Raw genomic sequence first — 25,960 nt, forward strand, 5'->3', positions numbered from 1 at the left:
GGAGTCAGAGCCTTCTACGTGCCTTGCCACTGTGGATTGGTAATGAGCTAGTGTGCTCAGGGCTCCTTTATTGCACTGTTACTCGCAAGTGTATCCAAGGCCTGAGTCTAAGAGAATCTCCACTATGCTGCAGGTTATTGCTATAAGGAGTATGGTTAATTTTTAAGAGTTATGGAAAACTTGTGCAACACATCCTTTCACTATGAAAGACATGCCTAGTGAAGGATCTACAATAGAGCAGAAAAGATGTTTCTAGAAATATCTGGCCTCTGCTGCCTTCTAGGCGCATGGCTGTCCTTTCAGCAGCATTGAGTCCCCCCAGTAATCACTTTCAACTCACTGAGTATTTAGCAGTTCCAGATTTAGCCAAATGTTGCTCTAAATAGCACTTGTGGGAGGAAGCCATTTAAAAGTTATTATAATCTTCCCTTTCTCTTATGGCATGGGCTGTCCATTTATTATGCCCTTTATCTCTTCCTCAATACCCACTTAACAAAATGTAGAGATTTGTGTTTCAGTGACTAGGAGGCCGTGTGCAGCTGTGACACCAAAAAGGCCCAACTGGCCAATCAAAATTGATCTTTGGGTACTCAGTATCTGCTGTCCTATTCTTAACAGGACAGTGGTATTGAACATGGTATAAGTGCCTAGGCAGAATTCTAAATCAAGGAAGAGATTAACTAGGCTGTTCTCACAGCCGTCAGAAGAGTCAAAGTCCACTACAACTTGTTTTGTCAAAAACATCTGTAAAGAAGCTTCAGTGCCACATTTCATTTCTAGAGAGCTAGGGAAGTTAGGAGAGTAGTAGCTTCTATCTTACTGCAGAAATACTCATTATCTATATTCCATTGTATAACCTACCCTGGGCAGAAATCCTGCAAAGAGTTACGCACATCCATAGCGTTACATACTGAGTAATTGCACTAATTTTAATAGCAGTACTCACAACATATCAAATTAAGCACATGCATAAGTCTTTTCAAGATCAGGGCCTTAGTCTGACTGGCAGCAAGTAACATTAGACTAGGAAAATTATGTAGGTGTAAGTATTTCAAGCAGCTCCCATAGGTGAGGAATTTAACACAAAATCTTAACTAAATTTCACATGTAAAATTATCTACTCTGTAAAATTTAGGAGATTGTGAATAGGAGCAGGCCTGAATTACAAAATCTGCACTTCTGCTATAGTGATGGGCATATTAAAAGTCTGAGTGGGGAATCGATGTTATGCATCTGTGCTGTGTGGTTCATTTAGCTATTCTCAGAGTCAGTAGGGTTGCTGTAGTTTCTCTTACTTATGCTGATTGGGTTTTTAAATAAGTGCATGTGGATTTATAAATCCGTATGTACATGAAAATTGCTCTCCAGTAGTCCTACCTTATGGGCCAAAGAGTTATATTTTTCTAGTCTTTGCAAGTTTCTGCAGGAAACTAATGAAAATGAATGCAAGACTACTATAATATAGAGAAACTTATTTTGATCTACGTAAAGTTTTAAAAGGGTGGTCTATTTAGGTATAGACATTCTTTTATGTTGGTAAAGTTATTGCACACAAATTTTACATTAAAATTCTTTATTGCAATACAGACAGTGTACTGGGATCAAAATTAATACAAACTAAGATAAAATATTTACAAATGTGTACATCGATAGCTGTTCAGCAACAGCATAAAAACAATAGACCCTCTAAAAATCATAGTATTCTAAGTCTTCAGCAAGAAGGCAAGCACCCAGAACTTTGGTCAGGTACTTGCATCAGTTGGCAGAGACTTTGTTTTTGCCTCTGGAATATTAAATCCTCCAGGATGGCATTTATAGTATTGAGGAAAGGAAGGTTTTTTAAAGTTTTTGCAGGGGAAGGAGAGAGAAAACTGACTTCACCCATCTTACTGTCTGTTGCAGTTTCTAGAGTTTTACGCTTAGAGATTGCTTCTTCCAAAATTCACCACATCTGAAGCAAGTCAGTTTTAATAACTGTAGGTATCTTAATATTGGCCTTTTGTGTATAATAAAAGTAGTTCTAAATGAGTTAATTAAATACAGCTGAAACCTTCTTAATGCAAAGTCTTAGTGAATAGTAATTCTTCCAACAAGAACAAGTTTTTAATCAGGTGTTGTAAGCAGAATTCTATTATATAAACAATAGCGGGTGCATTCCCAAGTATTTCAATAAGTGTATTCTTTCTGAAGGTCTAGCAATCCTACACCATTATGAAATTAACCAAAATCCTTAAATTCCCACCTGGTATTCACAAGAGATGTACTATATAAAGACATGATCTGTTCCCTTTGATGCACAGTTCACTTCTCTAATTGTTGAGAAGTACTAAAAGCTTCATACACATTAGCAGCAAAGTCTTTCATTTGTTCCATCATCAACAAGTCCTGGAAGAAGATGGAAGTAAAAAATAACTAGTTTAAGAAGCATTACCTTTTCTTGCTGAAGTACTTTGTCATGTTTAACATGTGTGAGTCTGACACCAGAAAGTGTTGAGTTTTTTACTCAAATATAAAGGTCTGTCACATTTGAAATCCAAAATTGTGATTAGAATCGCCAAGGCAGTCTGATCAAGAGATCAGTCTGCATTCCCCATTTCCCACCATCCTTCCCTTCTTGCCTGGTCCCCGTCCCTACCCCCACTGACAACAGCAGGTGGCAGGGATGAGTGAGAGAGAGAGAAAGGCCTTTTTTTGGCAGAGGCAGCCTTTTCTAAAATGGCACCAGTCGTTCCCACTTCTTAAAAGTGAACTAAAACTCATCACATGAGAATTGGGCAATATAGTTTTGATATAAAATGTTGCATTTCACAATGAATATTTTAGCAGACTTGGGATACTTTTAAGATACTAAGTACAAAGGCTTCTTACCTGAATAAAGTGACTAGGGGTTTCACTGCACACTGAATGGATCTGTCCATTTATGATGGGTATTATCTTTGCCAAAGGAAGACTGACACTGGAGAGACTAGAAGGAAAAAACACGTAAGAGGCAGGCATAAGCTCCTTTTTATATTGCAAAAACTATATATAAAGTCTTTGAGATAGCTACAACTCTGAAGAAGTCACTTCCATTTCTTTTACCCTTAAAAGAGTAAGTTTCAGATTTCTATTGTGTGTTGTTTTAAGTTTACTTATTTGTTCTTTATCAGGTCTTTTGTTAAAAAGCACACATATAGAGAACCACCACAACAAGCAGCAACTGGTCTGTTGGTGACTGTATTCCATTCAACAACATAGGTGTGTCACATGTAGCAAGAACTATAGTAAATCAAAGTTTGTACCGACTATATCACTAGCGATGTGTCAGTTTGCAGTCCTATCCTCCTTCCAAATACTATTGGAGGTAGCGTGAGGCATCAAGTAGTATAGATGGGAAATTAATAGCAATAAAAAATTACAGTAATTGTATTAATTTAAATAAGTGATACTTAAGGGGACTATCAAGCATTTTAAAATAAATCACAGTTCTGCTTTTTTGTCATTGACAATGATCTGTTTTTCTCATCTGAAAATCATTTTTTTAGAACTGGATGAGTGTGGTGTTTTCAGATAAGATGTTTTGTCATTGATTTCAGTGTAGCCAGGATTTCACCGAAAAAGTACACACCTTTCACTTTCATCTTAGTACTAAATATAACAAAGAAATAAAGCCCCTCCACATCCTCCTTAACGGTCAGCCTCAAAGCTCAATCCTGCACTGAGACAGATCTTTATAAGCAGATACCTGTACACATGCAGAGCCTCTCTGAAACCAACTGGGCTCTCACTAGGTGCACGTGTTTGCCTATGTGGTCCCCATTGTAGGATCAGGACATAAAGAGTGTTATAAGGGATGTGCTATTAAGTCAAGCTCCTTTGGAAATGCCCACAATCTATTCTGTTAAGTATTTCAACTATAAAATGACCCCATATTATTCTGTGTTTATCCTGAGGGGTTTTTTTTAAATCTACTTTGCCTTTCAGCATCCACTCTTCCAGGAAGGACCTATTCTGTATTCAACATACTCCAATTATTGTACAGTGCTGTATACTCTGACAGTATTATACATGGAACATAGTTCAGAAGGAGTTAAACTAAGCATCTGGAATCGAGTGAAACTTCATGTCAGAAAGAGTGCTAAAACCAAGCTTTATAAGGAGGATAGAACGTGTTAAGAGGTAGAGGATTAAAACAGACAATAGAGTCACAACAGGGATGAGTCTGGTCCAGTGGCTAGGCAGGATCACCTGTAGGACTCTGAACTCAGAGTTTGTAAAAACTATTGCTAAAAGAATTATAAAAGTAAATAAAAAAGTAAGCTGTCTATTAGAAGAGGCACTAGACTCCAGATTTTTTAATAGCTCGTTATAATAATACACCACGCAAAAGAAGAACTTCAGGATCTACATGTATTCGGTGGGGGAGAGGCATGGCAACTCCTGACTGACTTCATGCCAGTTATTGATGAGATCTGGAAATATAAGTAAAACAAAATGAAGAACTTGTCTGCCAAAACTAACTCTCTCTTCCACCCAGTGTGTTTGGTATTTTCCCTGAAGTATCACCTCCCATTGTTCCAATAGTTGCTACCAGCAGAGTAAATTCTAAATAAATCAGAATATAATTAGTGAGGCAGCATGCTCTAGCAGACTAAGCACAGGATAGAGAGCCAAGAACTCCAAAGTTCTAGTTTTAGGTCCCACACAGTCTGCAACTGACTGTGTGGGACCTTAGTCAAATCACAGCTTACACTGCGGTTTTCTAACCTGTAAAATGGCAAAGCTAGTACTTCTCTACCTCACTAAAGTGAGTAAAATCCATGTTTCTTTACGAAGTGCTATAATTCTTCTCATCACCAGTTACTTCCATTTATACAGGGGCCATGGAATCTATTACCATTTGCAGAGTTTACTGTGAAGTCAAAAGCATAATCAAGACAGAAAACACATAAAATACCATCAAAGTAACATTTACCTATTTACAGAGCCACTCTGACATAGGTCCTGTTCAGTCGGTCTAAAGAACTCTGCCATATTGTCCAATAGTCGACTGAATCCTCTGTTTAAACATGTGCTCAAAACTGTACTAAAATCTGGGCTGTAAAAAAAAAAAAAAAAAGTTTTTAAAAATTGCTGTTCTGGTTCCTAATATGTAGTTCTTCACATTTTAAAAATACACCCATAGGCACCCCTCCAACGATATGGATGTGTATCCCATAAATTAAAGGTTATAACAGAGACAAAGGACTGCTCATAAATTCATCTTCCTCAGCTCACCAAACAGATGGCATTTGCAGCATGTCCAGAAGATTAACAAGTATGGGTTCTGGCAGACCCAAATTCCAAAAAAGGCACAGAACACTAGGCCAGCAGTTCCCTCTCATTTCTATTGAGGTAATTCCACCCTGAGCACCAGTGCTGTTCTCAATTGTGGCAGTACACCACAGAGAGAGACCAAGTCCCAAACCATTTAGGTCTTTACAGTTATAACTAACACATTGAACTCCACCTGTAAGCTGAATAAAAGCCAGTGCAGATCAAGCATTCTAAAGCATTTATCACTAATCTAGGAAAACTAGAACTTCAATAATCCTTACTTAGTGCTAAGATACTGTGGTGATGGGCGCAATAAAATCCCCAAGACCTCTAGAAGATCAATTTAAAGAACAGCCTGGCCATAGCTCAGTGCATCAATGTTCAATGTCTGTCAACATTTTTAATGCAAAATCCCTCACTTTTATAACTCCTTTGTAAAAGAACAACATTTAATGCATTGCTAAAACCCAGCAAAAAAAGTGTCAATTGGAATCCATTTAAAAATGGAATATGAAAGAAAAATAAGCCCAGATTTCTGCACTTCTACATAAGAGTAAAAGTGGAGGAAAGCCACTGATTTCAGTGAAACAAGTCTGGACTTACATTGATCTAACAGAGAAGAGAAGTTGTCCAAGTTATTGTAGAACCACAGAAAATGAGGGGTGAAAAGACCTGTCATGTCAGCTTGTCTTTGCAAGATTATTTCTTGCAAGTATATTTCTAGTGATGTGTCTAGTAATGTTTACAGTGATTAATCAGAATTTTCTGTTTTTAAAAACTAAAGCTTAGTTTTTCAAAAAGGCCCAATGAGTTCGGTATTCAAATCCCACTGAATTTGAGCACTCAACCCCCTTAGGCACTTTTGAAAATGGCAGCCTAAAAGCCTTTAGCTCATTAATTTTAATATATTGTTAATAATTTAAGGGTCAAATTTTATGAGGGGAACCACCACCACCATAGGTACATATATGAAAATTGCAATTATGATAAAGATTTTAATGCTAATACAGGTTACAGCACAGGTTATCGCTATACCTTTCCAACATATCTCTGGTTTCATTAAGTAATTTAATAGTAGCAACATCTCTTTCTGTAAGTCCACAGGCCTAGAAAAAGCAAACAAAACATCCAATTTAATAGGAACTCCATTAGCAACCGGAATACAGTTAGACTGCAAATATAATGGTGTGGTTTTGAAGTCACTGCTGCAGAACCAGGCTGGTAATACACATGACCTAGCGTTCATTTCAGATATTTAGTAAAATGGGAGTAAGTGACCCAGGAACCACTTGGTTCCAAACTGGTAGAGTGCACAGGGGGTGTGAAGTGCTTTACAGGGATCCCCTGGGTCAGAAATCTGTAGTTGACTGATGGTGGCATTTGAAATCCCTAACAAGAGCAAGTAATAGCCCGCTGGTTGTCGTCATCATTGCAAAATGTATATATAGATATTTATGGAGCTATATTGAAAACTATATTCGCAGTGTCTTGGAATTAAGGCAGGTCACCAGAAAGTGACATATCTCAGAAATGTTCCTTTCAGGCAAGAGGCAAGACACCTCTCGCCATGGCCATTTGCATTTTGTGTATTATATACCTACAAGCAAAACGAATCAGGTGTGGACTGAGAGCCTGCAAAATCTACAAGAACAAACAAACAAACAGCAGGGAAAGTGTCTGGTTTATGAATAAAGACAAAGGTATATCTCTTCCAGTATATCTTGGAGTGCAAGGAGACATACCGAATCCTTCACCTAGGAAACAAACTGACAGTGTTCTAGTCTCATGAAAAGTGTTGCAGCTAGCCTGTGCTACAAAGATTTTGGGTGAGCAATACTTTATTAGACATGAGAGTATCATCTTAATTAAGTCTAGGCACTAGAACATGTATTATGATTTTATTTTATATGTAACCATTTGTTTCCAGTACTACTGCTTGCTGCTACTTGAATCTCTATGCTTTGTGAAATAGACTTATACTGTAGAACCTCAGAGTTACAAACACCAGAGTTATTAACTGATCAGTCAACCACACACCTCATTTGGAACCGGAAGTATGCAATCAGGCAGCAGCAGAGACCAAAAAAAAAAAGGAAAGAAAAGCAAATACAGTATAGTACTGTATTAAACATACACTACTACAAAAATAAAGGGTAAATATAAAAAGATTTGACAAGGTAAGGAACCTGCTTCTGTGCTTGTTTAATTTAAATTAAGATGGTTAAAAGCAGAATTTTTCTGCATAGTAAAATGTCAAAGCTGTATTAAGTCAATGTTCAGTTGTAAACTTTTCAAAGGACAACCATAACATTTTGTTCAGAGTTACAACCTCCATTCTCAAGGTGTTCGTAACTCTGAGGTTCTACTGTACTTGAGTTCACTATAAAGATATCTAAGCGCTGTGTGTAAAACAGACTGGTGATCTGAGGTGGAAGTGGTAAACTGAAGTGTACCATTTCTTTGAAGGAAGCAATGGATTTGAACATACTGCGAGTGTCCAGTGGACCAGGGGCTGGACACTCCAGGGAGATGCTGGGAGATCTTCGGATTTGGGGTTTGCCAATCACTAATCTGTAGAGTGACAGTGAGACCAAGAGGGCAGTGCTTGTGTTATCAACGGCCAGTGAGGTTGGGGAGCTGACCCATGGCAAGCACAGACAAGGCTTCCTTGTGCTAAGGGTAGGTAGCCTCACAGTGAACATCCTATGAACGACCAAAAATAAGGATGTAAACGTAAGAGCAACAGGGAAAAGGGGGAGAAGTCAAACCAAAAATGTAATACAATAAAATCATTGTAACAAATGTTCAACTGGAAACCAAGTTTTAAATCGTGATCATCAAGTCTCTCTATAATTTCTGTGTGCACAGAAGCATTCACTAATTTTATCACTGCTGTTTCCTTTCAGAAAGTTTACTGGGAAACAGAGTAACTTAGCGAGATATTCTCTACTCCTTAGCCCTCTGAAGTTGAATAATTCAACACGTTTATGTTTAGTCATTTAACACGAGATGGGGAAAGCTTATTCCTTAAAAGTAGTTTTATATCAAGTTGAGAGCTGAATCTCCTCAGTGTGAGATGTGGATTACATATGTAACTATGATGTTGGTAAACTTCAGAAAGTTTGAAAAACTGTTTTAGTGAAACAACTGATTGCCACTGAAGTTTTTTTCTTCTCTCTAACCTTTGTTTCTCCATGCTGGAGGATGAAATTGAGATTAGAATAAAAAGCAAGTCTGTCTTAACTCTTCTAGTCTATTAATTACATTGCCTAGATTAAAGAAACCAAGACACGTGACTTAATGTGAAGTAACTGGCAAAAGCTCTCATTAAGGGTACAGTTACCATACTACAACAATAATGTGGTGCACAAAATAGAACAAAAATGATGCACATAAAATTAAACAAGTACCTGGGTGGCTAATGGGTTTTCTTCATCTGGCATCATGTAATGACACAACAGAGATCTAGATCCAATCTTATCTGAGTGGGACAAATCTTTATGCTGTTCTATCAACTTTCTGATTTCTTTAAGTTTCTGCTCCAACTCCAAAAGAGACAGAGTATGTTTAAGAGAAACACTGTGGAAATAAAGGACTAAAATGTTAATTGCAGAGTTGATAACGCACATTTCATTTATTTGCTTGTGACAAAATTACATTCAAACAACAACAATCACCATATTTAGATATTGATCAACCCAGAAATCTGTTGCAACAAGCTAAGCCTGCCAATGCACATTAATAGATAAATCAGGCATTTTCAGATACTATTTGCAAATCATAAAGTTTCCTCATTTTAATATTTTTATCCCTGACACACTATTTGGAAGCAACCACCATGGAAAAGATGGAAAAAACCAGTCACCTTTACCTTCCAAACACTTTCTGCACAGCTTGTTTAACTACAGTTATTAACTCAGTCAGACCTATGGGCAGAAAAAGGGTACCAAAAATTATTCAAGTCTCATTTGTTGAACTATTGCATACAATGGCATGATATAAAAATAGTAGTTTACAAGTGTCATACCATCTCCTAGAAGGTGTTGAATACTTGATAAATATTGCTGTTGGACTTCAGGGGGAGCTAGAGGTGTCTGTAAAATGAAAAAAAAACAATTTAATGATGTGCCAGCCGCTAGTATAGATTAATGCATGAGTCCTCCTCCTTTGCTTTCGTGCAGATTGTAGTCATTCTGGATGTGGATTTTCCTCTCCCAAGTCCTTCCAACACCATATCCCTCTAATATCATATATGGGCTTCCCCAACTCTGCCTCACTGGTGAGGCACCATCTTTCTTCCAGACCTCAGTAGTTTCACAGCATGGAACAGGGCAGGACAAAGACTTCCTCAAAGAAAAATTGGTAAGAAGAGCTAAAAATGTCTTCTGCAGCACATCCGTTTTTTAGCAGGTCATTGTGCAGAATTGCTCCTATGCCTTCCTCTCCCAGCCTTGTGCAGAATTGCTTCACACAAGCCCAAGCAAAAGATGGGAGCAGTCAATCTAATTTAGCAACCCCTGCCCCACTGGGGACTCTGAGGAACAGCAGGACTGCTCCTGTGTGTCCTAGGACACCCAAGAAGAGAACCTCCAGAGGAAATCAACTCAAAGAGGAGCTCACAAGCAGACATGCTGGAGGTAGGAGATGACAAGTCTCTCTAAGCCATTCCCCTTTCTCCAATAAAAAGGAGACCCTTTATTCAGGCTATGGCTTCTGCTTCCTTCCATCCTAAAGGATCCTTTTACCTGTCCTCCAAAAAGAGCTTTCTGCAGGCAAGCTCCCTGATTTTTTCCCTTCACTGTATTGTAGGGATGACTTCTCCATCCCTACTGGCAGGAAAAACCTCATCCCTCATTCACTCTTTCTTCAGATAGGAATTCTTCTGAAGAGGGGAAGCTAGAGTTGGAACCAGCCGGCTCTCCACCTCCCTGCTCCTCAGATAACCTCAGGAAAGTCACTCTCATGGAATGGGGTAACATCAACTCAAGTCTCACAAAAGCCTTAAAAGTCTCTGTGGTGAAACAAATTCTCAGGACATGAAGCAGAGGCCATCTGCTTTGCTCCAAAGCATCCTCTCAGACTGGATCCTGCCAATCCACTCCACTGCTCGGAAGATGGCAGAAACAGAAAGTGCTTCTTCCTCTACGCTTCCCTGCCCAAAAACCACCTCAGATTTGACCAGCTGGACCCTGACTTCCACCATATCTGGCCAGGGCCGGCTCCAGTGTTTTTGCTGCCCCAAGCGGCGGGGGGGATGCTGCGATCGGCGGCAGGTCTACTGCCGCCGCTTCATTCTTCTGCGGCAATTCGGCGGCAGGTCCTTCCCTCCAAGAGGGACTGAGGGACCCACTGCTAAATTGCGGTGAAAGAGCTGGATGTGCTGCCTCTCTCCAATGGCCGCCCCAAGCACCTGCTTGCTGTGCTGGTGCCTGGAGCCGGCCCTGTCTCTGGCTGCCTCACTGGAAAGTGGATACTCTTAAGCCCCCAGGCCTGTCTCAAGAGGCCACCATGTCCCTTCATGACTCCTCTAGAAAGGAAAGTGGAAGGAGCTGTTAACAATACAGAGGAGCACTCAGATAACTATTAATGCCCACATCTCACGCTTTTAAAGCAGCCATCCGGTAGCTCACTGAGATCTTATCTGACACCGTAGTTGGATCCATTTGTTCCTGCTGGTGACAGCCACAACACAGAAAAGAAAACCAGATCTGCTACCTTGCTAGCTGTTTTCCATGATCTAGAAACACCAGTAAGAACATCCAGCCAGGAAGCCTCAAGGGACAACTGGAGTCAGAAAACGTGACTAGACAGTCAGTGTTCTAATTAGCCAACCATAATTTTTCTTCAGTTGTGGGAGACTGTAACTTGGGGCAGCCTGCCTATATGCTGGGAGGAACTGGGCACGAAAATCCTGCATCTGGATTACTTACCACAGGCCGATTTGTCCATACTGATATTGCTATATCTCAGAAAATTAATAAGATAAGTGTATATTTACTTGGGTCTTTAATAACAAATAACCCTCTCAGTTTGGACCTGTGTTGCTCAGAAAGGGGGTTAGATAAGGTTATTAGTATTTTGTTCAGCCCAGTTTTAGGGGTTTCAAGCAACAGGACTATCACTACTTCCACTGAGAGACTATTCCATAGACTAATACCAGAAGAGTTCTCATAACCCCGCCCTCCCCCCAATTTCAGCCTAAATTTTCCTTTCCACAATTTCATCCCAATATTCCTGGTTATACCCTTTCATCTCTCACTGAATAATTTATTTCCATGAATAAATACTTACTGTGCCGTTTTTGCAGATTGCCGCATTATCCAAATAGATGTAACCACCAATAATGTTTAATTGGACTCGCAGAAGAACTACAAGCATGCACGTACTATACACAGCTACAATGCTTCTGGTAAAACCTTAAAGAGCATAAAGGAAATAATTTTAAAGTTATATCACTAGGAGGGCAAAGGGGAGCATTCTCCAGAGCTCAATAAGTATCAACTTTCATTTTTACAGTCATTTTTTCATGTCATTGCTTTTCTTAGATCACACACCCCTCAAAGAAAGTTCACAACCAAGATGATCACATGTCTAAATATTTACAGTAGTGATAGCTAAAATGCTTAATAAAATTCACAATCATTCACTGTAAAGCAACATGCTAAATTACACTATTAAAATAATTTGCTAAAAGAAAAGATACTGCCCGTTACCTGAACTATATGCCCTTCCAGCTGATCTGTTTTACTGGACTAATTAAAAATGCAAAATAGAGTGTTGTATTGAAAGTTCCATTCTTCATTAGGCCATGGAAACAGATTTAGAACACTATATTAGACTTCATCATGCAATTCAGACAAAGGCAGCATAACAAAGAGCCTGCTAACTACCTAAGGTAGGGGCTGATATTGCTTAAGAAAGGAAACAGGAACCAGCATTGGCACTGGAGAAGCCAGCCACTAGCAAGAGAGGATGTCTGAATGGAAGGGTAATGAGGCAACTAGGCAGTAAGTCTGCCTGAGTAGCAAGCAATATGAACATGAGAAGAAAAGGACTAGGAAACAGGGAAGGGAGGAGGAAGGGACCAGATGGACAAAGTAGCATATATCAGAGAGCTGTAGAAGAGAGAGAAACAGAACCAATGGGAGTGGAAGATGAAGCAAAGAGAAAAAAACAGAACACCACATAGTAGCTAGGAGTCAAGAAGGGGTATTCAACCTTGGTCCAATGGTATCTCACCGCACAACTATTCAGCTATGTATACTGTGACAAAGTTCCTCCTCTATCTTGGTGGGTCCTGCGCTTACTGGCAGATTTGCTCACCTCAGTGATCTTCCCCACAGTCTGGATCAACTCCTCCTGTGTCTGATCAGGAGTTGGGAGGTTTGGGGGGAATCCGGGCCCGCCCTCTACTCCGGGTTCCAGCCCAGGGCCCTGTGGATTGCAGCTGTCTATAGTGCCTCTTGTAACAGCTGCATGACAGCTACAACTCCCTGGGCTACTTCCCCATGGCCTCCTCCAAACACCTCTTTATCCTCACCACAGGACCTTCCTCCTGGTGTCTGATAACACTTGTACTCCGTAGTCCTTCAGCAGCACACCCTCTCACTCTCAGCTCCTTGTGCCTCTTGCTCCCAGCTCCTCACACGCACTTCCTCTCCTCTAGCTCCTCCCTCTCTCCCTCTCTGACTGGAGTGAGCTCCTTTTTAAACCCAGGTGCCCTATTAGCCTGCCTTGATTGGCTGCAGGTGTTCTAATCAGCCTGTCTGCCTTAAGTGGTTCTAGCAGGTTCCTGATTACTCCAGTGCAGCCCCTGCTCTAGTCACTCAGGGAACAGAAAACTACTCAGCCAGTGACCAGTATATTTGCCCTCTACCAGACTCCTGTATCCCACTGTCCTGGGTCTGTCACAATACACTATGGCATCCTTTCCTTTCCCTCTACCCCAAAACACATACACTGATGAAACAAGGAGCTCCGATGGTATGATTAGTTACTATGGAACTTGAGAAAAAAAAATCAACAGCAGATAGAACGCTCCTCTCAAGTCAGTGGAAAAGTTTTGCTACTTCGGGAGTATGCCATCATCGAATACCATAATTGGTTATGAGATTACCCAGTGCATAACCAAGGCCAGGTTTGCATTTGGAATGCTATCATATTGCCTATGGAGTGACAGAGACATCTAAGCTATATGTCTATTGGACAGTCATACTTAAAAAGCTTTTATATGATTGCAAGAAACAGGCAACATATTGCTGTCACATTATGTAACCTGATTAGTTTTATGTGCTCAGTCTTCAGTTTGTTTGCAGGATGAAATAGTGGGATGAGATTCCCAATACTGAAATCCTTAATCACTGTTTGATGTCTGGCACTGAAGGCATGCTCAGAAAAGTTCAGCTGCCCTGGTCTGGGTATTTTATTCGTAGGCCAACTCAATACACAAGGCCATACTTTATGATCAGCTAAAGCAAGGTATCCAGTTTAATGATGGAAAGTACAAATAATATAAAGATACACTAAAAAACCTGAAAACATGACAGATTGACCCAGCAACTGGGAAGCAACAGCCCATGTCAGAGCAAGGTGGCAGCAGTTTTGTCATGTTGTCATTAACTGCTTTAAAGCAAGGCACCTTAATATCTTATGTGAAAAATCTGAACACTATAGAGCAAGGATACAACAGCTTGCCCTGGTCATGGACAATCTTGTTTGTCCCATATGTAACTGTGTTTGCGATTCTCATATTGGTCTGACCTCACATATATGTGTTCACCTACAGCGTTTGCTGAATCCTCATATGTCAACAATGACATGAGACTCTGTCATAAGCCTGGGCTTCAGCAAAATCAACAGCTGATAATATGTACAACTGGCCAACATTTTAGGAGCAATGATGTATTTTTTTTGTTCGGGTTGTTATGCTGCGGCTATTGCAGTAGTTTCTGAGCACCTATTTTGGAGATTTTTCACAATGGTGCAGAAGACGTGGCATGCATATTTCTACATTGTTATTCCACTCTTCTCAGATTTTCATGAGGGTCTTACAGCCTTCCAAGACTCAGTGAGATACTTCAGCTTGGCCTCTGACCCTATGACTTTCCAAAGAGATACAAACTCTTATCCGTAGCACCTTTCTGTGATGGCTTCTACTGTATAATGTTGCTATGAAGTGTGGTAAAATAGTGACTATATAATCAACGTTTGCCAAAGCAACAGCAACCCACTCCCGTGCACTTAAATGGATATGTATATTCTAAAGGAGAAGAAAAAAGATTTTTTTTCAGGCTTATTATGCTACAATAATATGTACATAAAAATCTTTCATTTTGACTTACTTATTATCTTTAAATCCTCCCATATTTCTAACTTGTTTGGTGGCCTGTCGGGAAAGAAATAATGAAAAATATTAAAAACATTTACATTCAAAAAGATACTAGAAAGTATTAATGAAATGAAATGAAATAACAGTGCTGCAAGGCAAGTTTATATAACTACAATAATTATTGTAGTTAAGTTTGTGTCCACCATCATTTGTTTGTAGTTCAGGAAGAAGTGTGTCTATAATAAAGAACTACAAAATCCTAGAGGTTTTTCAGAACAACTTTCATGTACCAGATTAATTTTTTTGGCAATCTGGATTCTGTAGCTCTATTATCTGGTCTGAGTTTATAACCTTAGTGAGTCAGTATTTAAAGAGAAAACCCTGATGATACAGAAAGTGGTGTTGGTGACATGGGCCCAGATCCTATCATTTGTTTCACACATCCAGAGACTTAGGCCCGCCTGGAGCCCCACTGACTTAATGGGGCTCTGAGTGGGCACAGTGCAGTGCACTACAGAACCAGAGTCTCACTGGTCCTATTCCTTCTTCCAAGTCCAGCCACTGCCAAGTTTGGCTTTAGGGAGCACAGTTGATGATTTTTAAAGATGAAACTGAAGCTTGAAAGATGAAACTGATCAGCTTTTCATATTTCAGCAGACTTACTAAGGCATGGCACCATCTTAACACACTGAAATATCAGAGATGATGTATCCTCTGGGACATCTGTGGAAAAGAAAATGCCACCCCCGCTTTTTTTTTTTTTTTAACCAGGCATGTTATCTCCAATGTCTTGGCCAAATTTAAACCTTTTTATAAACTTAATTCTTCCTCATGTACCCATGCTTATCTTTAAGCACTGCGGATACAGAATGGCTGTTGCGTTTCACCCCAGAGATGACAGCATTTCAGTGCTGTGTGAAATGATCCCTGAAAATAATGTGGAAAGTATTTTGTAATTCCTTGCTGTGAAAAGTTACATAAATATCACTGTTTTTATGTAGGAAACAATGATCTACTCTTGAGTCAGGCTGCAAGAAATTCCAGTAAAATAATAAAATTTAAATTATCAATTTTGATCCCCAATTAACCGTTCTTCACGGGTCTGGCTCTCAACACTTTTGGGCATTTTTATCCTTTTAGAAGAAACACACAGAATTTGGTATTTATTTAAAATATTAATCAACTGCTCAGTTCTCTAGTAGAAATCATACAACAGACTGAATGAAATATAACAGGCTATCAAATCTATGACTTTGGTGGACAGATGGAGACACACATTAAGGAAGAGAGAGGAATACTATGGCATATGTTAACAGCAACTCACACTTTATTCTGTTTTGCAAAATATATCAACTATTTAAAAAACTACGTTTTAAAAAAATTGAGAGAAAGAAAATCCTACATAAAAAAACCCCCACACACTAGAGCATTCCTTTAAGCCAGCACATTACAGGGCTTGAAAATATACTTGTCTATTTGTATATAATGAGTACAAAACTTTCCATGCCAAATGGGATGGGGAAGAGGAACCAATGCCACCAACTCTTGCAGAATCTGTTTTCATCTAAATAGAAAAATTGTTTCTAGAGCTTGTGATTATAAAGATAATCTTTCAGTGGAAACTGATGTGGTTGTTTTAAGTTTCGGAAACGCCTCCAATATCAAGTGACAGAAGACTGAAAACTGACCAGTCATGTCAGTTTTCACTGTTGCTACTCAGAAGCCTGTGGGAGGCAGCAAAACTTACCAGGATCACATCAACTTTACTCTTATTTCTCTGGAAAGCCACAGTTAGCAGCAGAAGCAAGCACTGGAGTTGTTCACTAGGGAAGACACTGTAAAAGAGTAGCTTAGAGGATGGGAGGTGTTGAGCAAGGAATACAGCGGCAGACCACTTCTCTGGTCACAACGGCCAGGATTGTGCTGGTGTGAGAAAGGAGACCAAGATGGAAACAGAATACTCTTGCTCCTATCTGATATTTCTTCTTCTCAGAGTCAGTTTCCTAGGAAGACTGAAGAATTTCTTTCCACAACAATGCTAAAAAAAAAAAATTGTCCAGCTTTTCATATTTCAGCAGACTTACTAAGGCATGGCACAATCTTAACACACTGAAATATCAGAAAGATGATGTATCCTCTGGGACATCAAGAACTGAAATCTCCATTTCTGCTTCTTTACATGGCACAAGACAGTAGTGTTAGGAAACAGTGGTCTTTTCTATCTGCCTGCTGTGTATTCTCTTTCCCTCCTTCAGTCGAAATGACCACTTTGTGGACTAAAGAAGTTTGATCTATCTCCGCCAGAGGAGAAGGTTAGAAAGCATCCCTGAATCTCTGGGCAGAGCCCAAGAATATGTAGCTACTTGAAAAACTCTAGCTTTATACCCAACCCAGTCAAAAAAAAAAAAAACCACACAAAAACAAAACAAAACAACTTACAATCCTATATCCAAGCAAAATGAAATTCAATGCTTCCTCTGCACCAGTGAGCTAAATGGAAGCAATTGATCAGAATGTACCCTAACCTGCATCATGATCCCAAAAGATTATTCATGCTGGCAAGCTATTGTACAGAATTCCAGATGGTCTTAATATCTGTGACCTGGCTGCCCAGCTCTCTCCATAAGAGATTAGCCATTACATGTAACATCTGAATTCAGAAATTTAGATAAAAACAAAACTACCTTACTACCTGGCCTGCCCTTTCCCACATCCATTGCCACTGCATGAAGAAAACCAACTCCATTCACTACCGTCTCAGAGCTCACTTACATTTTGACCTGCAGGCTTATCAAAATAATCACCTATTAGATGAAACAGACCAATTTTGATTCATGAATACACTCTACAGTATGACTTCAGCTACTGTGCATCTTTGCCTTAAAGCAAAGGACACCCAGGGCAGTAGCCAAACTTGTTTTGCTGATTAGTTCAGGACATAAACCTGATTGATATGCATAATTAAGGGACTCTAATTTACTTAAAATTTTCTTCAATACATTTCCGTTTTAAAATCATAGTTTACTGTGACAAAATTACTGATTTAATGCGATGTATAAAATTAACACATCAGCACTGAAATAACGTAGAGTGTTTTTCACTGTTTTTTGGCAGCTAACAACTACAGTTAAGACTCTATTAGAACATCTACTATCAGTCAATTTCTTAGGGGCTGATAACCATTTTAAATAGCATTAAAAAATTAGCAATTTAATGTAACTAAATAAGACAACGACTGGTTAAGCAGTTCATTAAGGCTGAACTATTGAAAAAGCCTTTCCAGTTGCTTAAAAAAATAAATTAAGTTGCTGTGGTGAAATTTGGTAGCTACAATGCTTCCCTTGTAGCATTAATGTAAGTGACAGCATCTTCGGATAGTAATGAAGGGATTGGATAGGTCAGAATTGGGTATGTGCTATGTAGTTCTTCCCTTTCTAGGTCACTAGTTCCAATACACACCAGATCAGATGTAAAGAAGTCATTGCCACCTGATGGCTGTTTAATAGCCTAAATTCAATGGGTTGGGAATATCAGCCGCAAAACCCACCACCACAATTGGTAGAGGTATGTCCCTAAAACCGTGCATTACTCATTAGTGGAGAACATGCCCCCTACCTGTTCTACTTTAAATTCATTTCTAATAGCTCACTTCTTCCACAAGATTACAGCTGGAAAGCTATCATGCATACTTTTCACTTTTCATGCCTGACCTTGATAAAATTACAGAAATTTACAAATTCAGTGTAAGCAACTCATTGAAAAGACACACTGTCCTGTTTCACATGGGGCCTGTAAGCACTTCCTCAGCAGGAATTCCACATAAGTTCTTGAAGCTAGAGCTCTTAGACCAGTGGTTCCCAAACCTGTTCCGCTGCTCGTGCAGGGAAAGCCCCTGGCGGGTTGGGCCGGTTTGTTTACCTGCCGTGTCCACAGATTCGGCTGACTGTGGCTCCCAGTGGCCGCGGTTTGCTGCTCCAGGCCAATGGGAGCTGCTGGAAGCGGCGCAGGCCTAGGGACTTACTGGCTGCCACTTCCAGCGGCTCCCATTGGCCTGAAGCAGCGAACCGTGGCCAGTGGGAGCCGTGATTGGCCAAACCTGCGGACGCAGCAGGTAAATAAGCCGGCCCAGCCCCCAGGGGCTTTCTCTGCACAAGCGGCGGAATAAGTCTGGGAACCACTTCTTAGATTAAGTGCAGTAGGGCAAGCGTCTTTTCTTCTAATGTTGATGAAGTGCCATACACACGAAACTACATAATTAATAATCATTTTATTGTGATATACAAATACCATAATAGACTGTTGATTCAAGGGTCTAAGAGAATCAAAATCTCTCATGCTCTTTAAACTGCAAATGCATCACTTAAAGCCCAAATCAGGGAAAATTTGTTACTAAAAATCACTTTGCATAGTTTCTTAGACAATCTACAAAACATTCTTACCTATTTTTCAGTAAAGATGTGAGGCTTTCAGAATTCAACTGATGCATTAGGGCATCCTTCAGTGCTGGAAGCATTGACAGCACTATCATTAAAAGAAAATAAGTTGGTAAACAAAGAAAAACAGCCAGCCTAAGTGTGTCCACCCACCTCCCCTCCAATAGTTAAGAATATTTATTTTTGTTTCCTAATTTACAACACACCTGGTAGGCGTGTGAGACTGGAAGGAAGACAAGATACAAAGAAGGGGCTGAAAGTATACTACAGCATGACCATAAGATATAAGGTTTTCAATCATAGTTTAACAAAAGCAAACAATAATTCAATAAACCTTGTGGAAATCAAACTCGGTTGGCCACTACCCATCTGTTACCACTATTTTTAGAGGTTAAGGCAGGCCCTTTTCAGGTTACATCAAAAAAGAAACATTGCAGTCAAATTTACTTAGTCACTTTAACAGTATGTAAAATCAAAGGGATGGTTTGCTTCAGAAAAGCCCCTGCTTGTTCTGTTTACTGATTGGGAACTCCTATTTGCATAGGAAGAAACAAATTCTCATCAGCCCATCTAACCGCTCATATCAGAGCCTGCTCCGCTTGTCTAGTAACAGCCTTTACAACAGCTCCAGATAGAGTATTTCCTACTTCCTAGTGTCTGCATTTACCCTGTTTGTCAAGTGCATGGGTCTACAAACCTCAACTCCGGGCTAGTTCCCAAGTTGGCTACATTTTGTGCGAGGCTTAATTGGCTGGTCAAGTTAGACTTTTGTTCGAAGTCCTCCTTTTTCTCTCTCAGGTACTTAAATAGCCTACCGTACCGTAGTATCTGAGTGTCTCACAATCTTTAATGCATTTATCCTCACAATGCCCCGGGAGATGGGTAAGTGATATTATCCCTGTTTTAAAACGGGAAACTGAGTGACTTGCCCAAGATCCCAGAGGAAATAGGTAGTAGAGCACGGAACTGAACTCGGTTTTCCAAAATCTTAGGCTAGGACCCCAACCGCTGGGGCATCTTTCCTCTTTTTAGCTGATTCACAACTGAATACTGTACTACGACACACAAACTACCAAATACATAGTTCTTAGGGCTTAAATTATTATAATTTATGCTGCAGTAGAACTCAAAGTATACCAGGTACTTTACAGACATAAGAAAACAGTCACTGCCTCAAGGATTTATGTATCTGAAAGAAAAAAAACTGAAGGAAGATAATAGAACAGAACCCAACACAAACAAAGTGCTCAGGATGCCAACTTGCACACAAATTGTTAGTGCTACTCTTTCGTGTCATTATTTTTAACATACAAGTAGGAGATATCTAATGATTTGATATATAAAATCTTAAAACGTATATTGTAGCTGACCCAAAACTAAAATTTGTCTTTCTTCAGTGGAAAAGAAAACACTGAGCTTGTTTCCAAAGAGGAAGGATGCTGCATATATGCGAGATCTGTTTTATATTTAAAACAAGAAACACATAAAAGGGATATTGGGAGCCAACTTCCTTTTATCTTTGAAGATCTCAGCGCCAAATTCCTATCCTGTTAGGAGGAGGATAAAATGAAAGACAGACATACACAGTATATAATGATAATGCACATAGAAAGAAAAAAAAAAAAAGGCAAAAAACCTCAAAGATGGTACTTAGTTGTGGTGGATGAGCAGGATAAATAAAACCTAATTTCCTCTGTAAAGTGAACCCAGTACTATGATTCTGTTAAGTTAAAAGTCCAGACTGCTTCCCGAGCACCCTTGACATCCTCAATCACTTTCAACAACCCAAGGAGCTGTTATGCACTACAAAGAGTGAAAAAAAAAAATGCTGCTCCACCCCTGTGCTATATAAATAACCTTGAACCACTTGTGAATAAATAATTCCCCATCTCTAAACTATAGATTATGCTGTTTTACAAGAATAATCACCACCACCTTAGTGTTCCACCTTTTTACTGGTCTATCTTCAAAGTTAGGGAATTATTAAACTGCAAAGTTTCTTACTGGATGTACTAAAGGTTATCTGCCAAGTTAATTCTATGTAACTTATTGAGAGTTTGTTTATATTATTACTCTTGGTGGCTTGCTGTAAATCTACCCACCCCTTTAGTTTGGCGACCACTTTATTCTTGAATAAGATATTGCTTAGGGACTTTAGAGAATCTTGAACCTACAAAAACTGTAATCTAACTATATTATTATAGAGCCCAATAATACTATTTGAACTATGCCTTTATAAGACAATTATTCAACACTGATGCTTCTGAGTTCTAACTAGCTGCTGTGTTAATTTTCTCCTTCCATGTTGTTGGTTTAAATATATTGCATAAATCCCCAAAGGATTCTTCTCATCAGAAAAATGTATTTGCTTGCCTTACCTGTCATATTGCAGGTCCTCTGATTACTTTCAAAATGATACTGCCTTCGTGCTTGGGCAATATATTCAGCTGCTTCTCTTTCTTGGATTTCTTTAATTTTCCTCTGCCCGTATTTTCCCAGTAGGTAGACTCCTATAAAGATATATACATTTTTTAAACAACAAGTGACTTTACAAAATGTCATTAAGCTCCTCCTACTTCTGCCCCTTTGTTCTGTTTTACTACCGACCTCTCTATATATATTTAACATGAAAAAGCATATGATGTTGTGGTTAAGAATCTGGGTCTCAACTATTTTGGGTGGAATTTTTCCACAGTACTATTATAAGCTGGAACTTCAAGTTGAAAATAAAATGCCAGACATAATGCTTTGAATTTATAGAAGAAATCTTCCAAACAGAGATTCCTCACAATTTGACAATGGGGCTTTTGGTGCTACTGCAATATCAACAACAAATATTTAAAAAGACTGGAGAATGAAAAGCAGACACAAATGCAAGAGTGTGGTAGAACTAAAGGGTGAGTGAGAAAAGTTAAATGCATAAAACCCAAAGAAGGGGGAAAGAGAGAGATACAAAAGAAAATAAAATGGATAGCTCAGTTTTAGACAAAAATATTTTGTTTAGATATTCGTATGGGCCTGGTAGCAAAAAAAGTCAGAAATAAATTCCTCAGCATCTAAAAGTGTAGACGAGTCTCTAACTGGGAGGAAAATCACAATGGCTATCAACCGCTTGTGGGCCTGGTCAACACTAAAAAGTTAGGTAGACCTGGCTATGTTACTCAGGGTGTGAAAAATCCACGCTGCAGAGCGACACAGTTAAATCAACATAATCCCGGGTGTAGACAGTGCCAGTCAATGGATAAATTCTTCCATCAGCCTCGCTACTGCCTTTTGGGGAAGTGGATTACTTACACTGATGGGAAAACTCCTCCCATCACTATAGGGAGTGCATACATTGAAGAGCTACAGTAATGTCACTGTAGCATTTCAAGTGTAGGCAAGCCCTTACTGGCTTCAGGATTCTGCTATATACAACACACTGCAGGATCAGAGCCTAAGACACCCAGCCGCTGGGATCAAGAAGAAATCTCCCCTTACCTTATAATATGGTAGTATGGTACAATTGGCAGAGGACATTATACAGGCGTTCACTGTCCACTGAAACATCTAGCACTGACTAATGGCAAAGACAAGATTCCAGACTTCAGGGGTACTCCTGGACTGTTCTTGCTATGTTTCTATTAAAAAGTCTTTGAGCACTTGTTTCATGTCATGACATTGACAGATTTAAATAACTTTTCCCCAACTGATCAATAGTTAACGTTATTTTTATATTCACTGTACTTGAGCTTGGACATGAACACCACCTTAACTTTAGAATGCTGAAATTTCCTAGACCACCAGCCAAACTGATGTTTTGGAGGACATAAATGTATCCAAAGCATTCAGGTCTTTAATACACTGTTTTGGAGGTATGCAAGTCCTACCAGAGTACAATTTTTTTGTATTATCACCACTACTTCCATAAGCATCACTGCTATTTGACTACATACTGTGTTTTTCTACACTAATTCTCTTTATACAGCTCTTCTCATTGAAGAGAGAATCACATAACAGTACACAGAAGTTCAGATTTTGACTCAAAATTCCTCTTGATGCTACAGTGCACTTACAAAGCTGTAAATACAAATCTACACTTTTTTTCCAACTGAATCAAGATTCACAGACTACAAAGAAAATATCTGAAAGAGTAAGCAGGTTACTATTATAAACCCAAACAGTATTTAAATGTCACTCAAGGCTGAAAATCTTTAGTCAATCTAGCTATCTTTACAATAAAGATATGAGCCTGCCCCAGTGTACCCCACCATAATATTTCTGTGCCATGTCAGGGACAGAGATAGAGTTAGGGTGTAAGTTGGAGTCATTTTGTCAAGGGGTTCCTCAGACACAGGCTGCTCCTTCCCCCTGCCCCACCACTAAGAAGCTGATTTTAATATTCAAACTGCTCTACAATTGACCTGCGCATAGTGATTGTCTGTCCTTAAAATTGGTGTTTCACAAAAGGGGCTAGGATAGGTTTTAGGAAAGGGAAAACACCCACTGAGATAAGTGGGATACTTCACGTGTCTCAGAGCTATTATGTCATGCTGTATTCATCTCCACTTCAGTAATCCTCCTATATTGCAGATTCCCCTATCTCTACCCTATTCCTGAAGTGTGGAATATGAAGTATGAGGCTCCCATCTACTCCACCTTGCTCTCTCCAGCAGGAAGATGTGCTCCTCATAGCCCATAGGTTTTCATTTTATTTCCTTCCCATGGCCCTTACATTCCTACAGGTACAGGTCTGCTCAGCCCTAATCTTTAGATCTGATTCAGACCCGAGCCTACCTGGCCCAACCCTGAGAGGGCTGAGCCATTTGCCGACCTGACCCTGACCCATTCCCCCAAAACTGAGTCAGCCATCCCCTGTCCATAGGGTCAGTGCAGCAATGGATGCTTGCAACAGTGGCTGTGTAACTCCTGCTGTCTGCCACCACTTGCTGAACTGACTCCTCCACAGTCTCTCACTCTGCACTGCAGGCAGCTGGCAGGAGCAGGGCAGGCAGTCACTACTGTGCGAACCCCACCACACCCCCAGAAGGTCCAGTTTTTTCCCCAACTGACCCAGCCCCAACACTTGTAGTCAGGTCCGTTGGGTTACAGGGCTCTACTATGGGGGGAATAGAGGAGCCAGGAGGAAGGCAGAGCTGTTAGCCAAGTGGCTCTGAGATTCTCTCTTGGGATGAGGACCAGGTACAAGCAGCGATAGCTCTGAGATGCCCTCTGGGAGCAGGGCCTGCTAGATCCAGCTGTGTCAAAGCTGGCTCAGGTACAGCTATGCTTGCTGCAATCACACCTCCCAAGTGCAGTGTAGATATGCTGTTTGTGGCCCAATCTGTTTTGACGGATGATGTCTATCCTTCCAGATAAATATAAAGCACTGTGGGGACACAACACATGGGTACAGCAGAAGAAACTGTTAGTGTTCTTATATTTGACCACTTGCTGCCAGGTATTACCAGCCCTTAACCCTTGTATTAAGGACTCCATCTGGAATATCACTCACACTTACCTCTGCCCTGTACCGTACTGTTAGGTACACTACCAGACTAGCACAAATCCCCACAGCAGGAACAGATTATTGTGTGTAACTAAACTCTATATTTCCTGGTTTTCAGACATTTAAGTATAGGTGCAGTCAACATCCTGGTGGCATAAATGGCACTGCCTGTCAACTGGGTTAACTAAGTTTTGGGACAATGCATTTTTCATGACAGGCTAAAATGAGCACATGCGGTGTTTTTATCAGTGATGGCAAACGCGCATTTCAGCTAAATACATAGCTAACTTACTGAATTATTGCAATAGTTAGTACCTGTAAGGACGACACGAAACATGTAATGGCTTTCCAATGTTGAAGCATTAATTTTGTTAAGCTATCATAAAAAACTTAAATAATTCAAGGTATGTGTTGTACAGCCTAAAAATTTTGTTTATATGGTTGCCTCAGCTGATCCTCTTAGTTTCCCCACCAGCAACAGGGGGATTATGGACCTTGGTAACACTTTAGTAAAACTCAATCACTATGAAAATAAACATGGAACAGGAGGGAAATATTTTAAAATATGAGTTGCCTCACTGGCTACTGTGCCATCATCTTCTCCATATAACTGCAAAGAATAACTACCATGTAAAAGCCAGATCCATCTGCTGTGCTTTTTAAAAGCACAGGTTTTGCAGCCCAATATTATTCATAATTAATCAGTTTAAGTTATTTCCCCCCAAAAGTTATATAGGAACATGTACTTGTCTTATCCAAACCAGTCACAAGATTATATTTTTAAAACTACCTTTCAAGTTAATACTACAAAAGGTTTTAGGCCGCACCAATTACAAGGCGTAAGCTTCTCAAGAAAGCCTAGGACAAGGAGCGGAGAGGAGGCATTTCCACCCTACGTACGCAACGACGATTTCTCTGCGATGTTCCTGAAGCGGGCACGCAGGGGCTCCAGGCTGAGCCGAGCGGCCTGCCCGAAGAGGTGGCAGATTCCAGCCCCGGGGAGATCCCCCCAGTCCCTCGCAGGGGGCGCCGCGGGGGTGGGACTCATGTTTCCCGAGCTGGGCAGGGGCCTCTGCACTGCCCCGGGCGCCCTGATCTGACAGCGCCCCCGCCCCCAGGGCAGGGCCCTGAGACACACACGGGACACGGTTCTATGGGCGGGGAGGGGGGATTCCCGCTCCCGCCTCCTACGAGGGGATGGGGGGTGCGCGGGGCCGGGCGGGTCACTCACCGCCCAGGAAGGTGCCCAGGAAGAGACATTTCTTCTTGTGGCGCTTGAGGAAGCTCCACAGGGACGCCAGCATCCTGCCCCCAGCCCAGCCCGGCCGCCCCGCGCCCGGACCAGCCGAGAGAAGCTGCCTCAGCCCCGCGGGTGCCGCCGGGAGGGGCGGGCGGAGGCGGGCGCGCAGACACCGA

General features: G+C 40.4%; 2 protein-coding genes across 4 annotated transcripts in view; one reads left to right on the plus strand and one right to left on the minus strand.

Moving 5' to 3' along the window:
- Positions 1 to 14,253, plus strand: part of FUCA2 (alpha-L-fucosidase 2) — a 34,556-nt gene extending 20,303 nt beyond the window's left edge. The window contains exon 7 of one of the 2 annotated variants that reach the window (XM_050949659.1): positions 14,081 to 14,253. In XM_050949659.1, the coding sequence (XP_050805616.1) occupies positions 14,081 to 14,116 (36 nt within the window). In that variant the 3' untranslated portion in view covers positions 14,117 to 14,253. Of the gene's footprint in view, positions 1 to 7,761; positions 8,098 to 14,080 lie in introns of those variants that run through there. The other variant, XM_050949658.1, reaches the window with a different exon arrangement.
- On the minus strand, positions 1,557 to 25,925 carry PEX3 (peroxisomal biogenesis factor 3). 2 transcript variants are annotated; one of them, XM_050949792.1, is made up of 12 exons: positions 25,776 to 25,925; positions 21,435 to 21,566; positions 19,063 to 19,144; positions 14,637 to 14,680; positions 11,587 to 11,711; positions 9,323 to 9,389; positions 9,167 to 9,221; positions 8,706 to 8,874; positions 6,331 to 6,401; positions 4,955 to 5,077; positions 2,869 to 2,965; positions 1,557 to 2,385 (listed from the first exon to the last, which is right to left on the minus strand). In XM_050949792.1, exons 1-12 carry the CDS (start codon positions 25,846 to 25,848, stop codon positions 2,302 to 2,304), a joined length of 1,122 nt encoding a protein of 373 aa, XP_050805749.1. In that variant the 5' UTR covers positions 25,849 to 25,925; the 3' UTR covers positions 1,557 to 2,301. The 2 variants fall into 2 exon arrangements, with proteins under 2 accessions (XP_050805749.1, XP_050805748.1); XM_050949791.1 differs by lacking the exon at positions 25,776 to 25,925 and adding an exon at positions 25,445 to 25,635.
- Between the last annotated feature and the right edge of the window lie 35 nt (positions 25,926 to 25,960).

Source organism: Gopherus flavomarginatus, chromosome 4 (assembly GCF_025201925.1).
Source record: "Gopherus flavomarginatus isolate rGopFla2 chromosome 4, rGopFla2.mat.asm, whole genome shotgun sequence".
In the NCBI taxonomy this organism is placed as follows: Eukaryota; Metazoa; Chordata; order Testudines; family Testudinidae; genus Gopherus; species Gopherus flavomarginatus.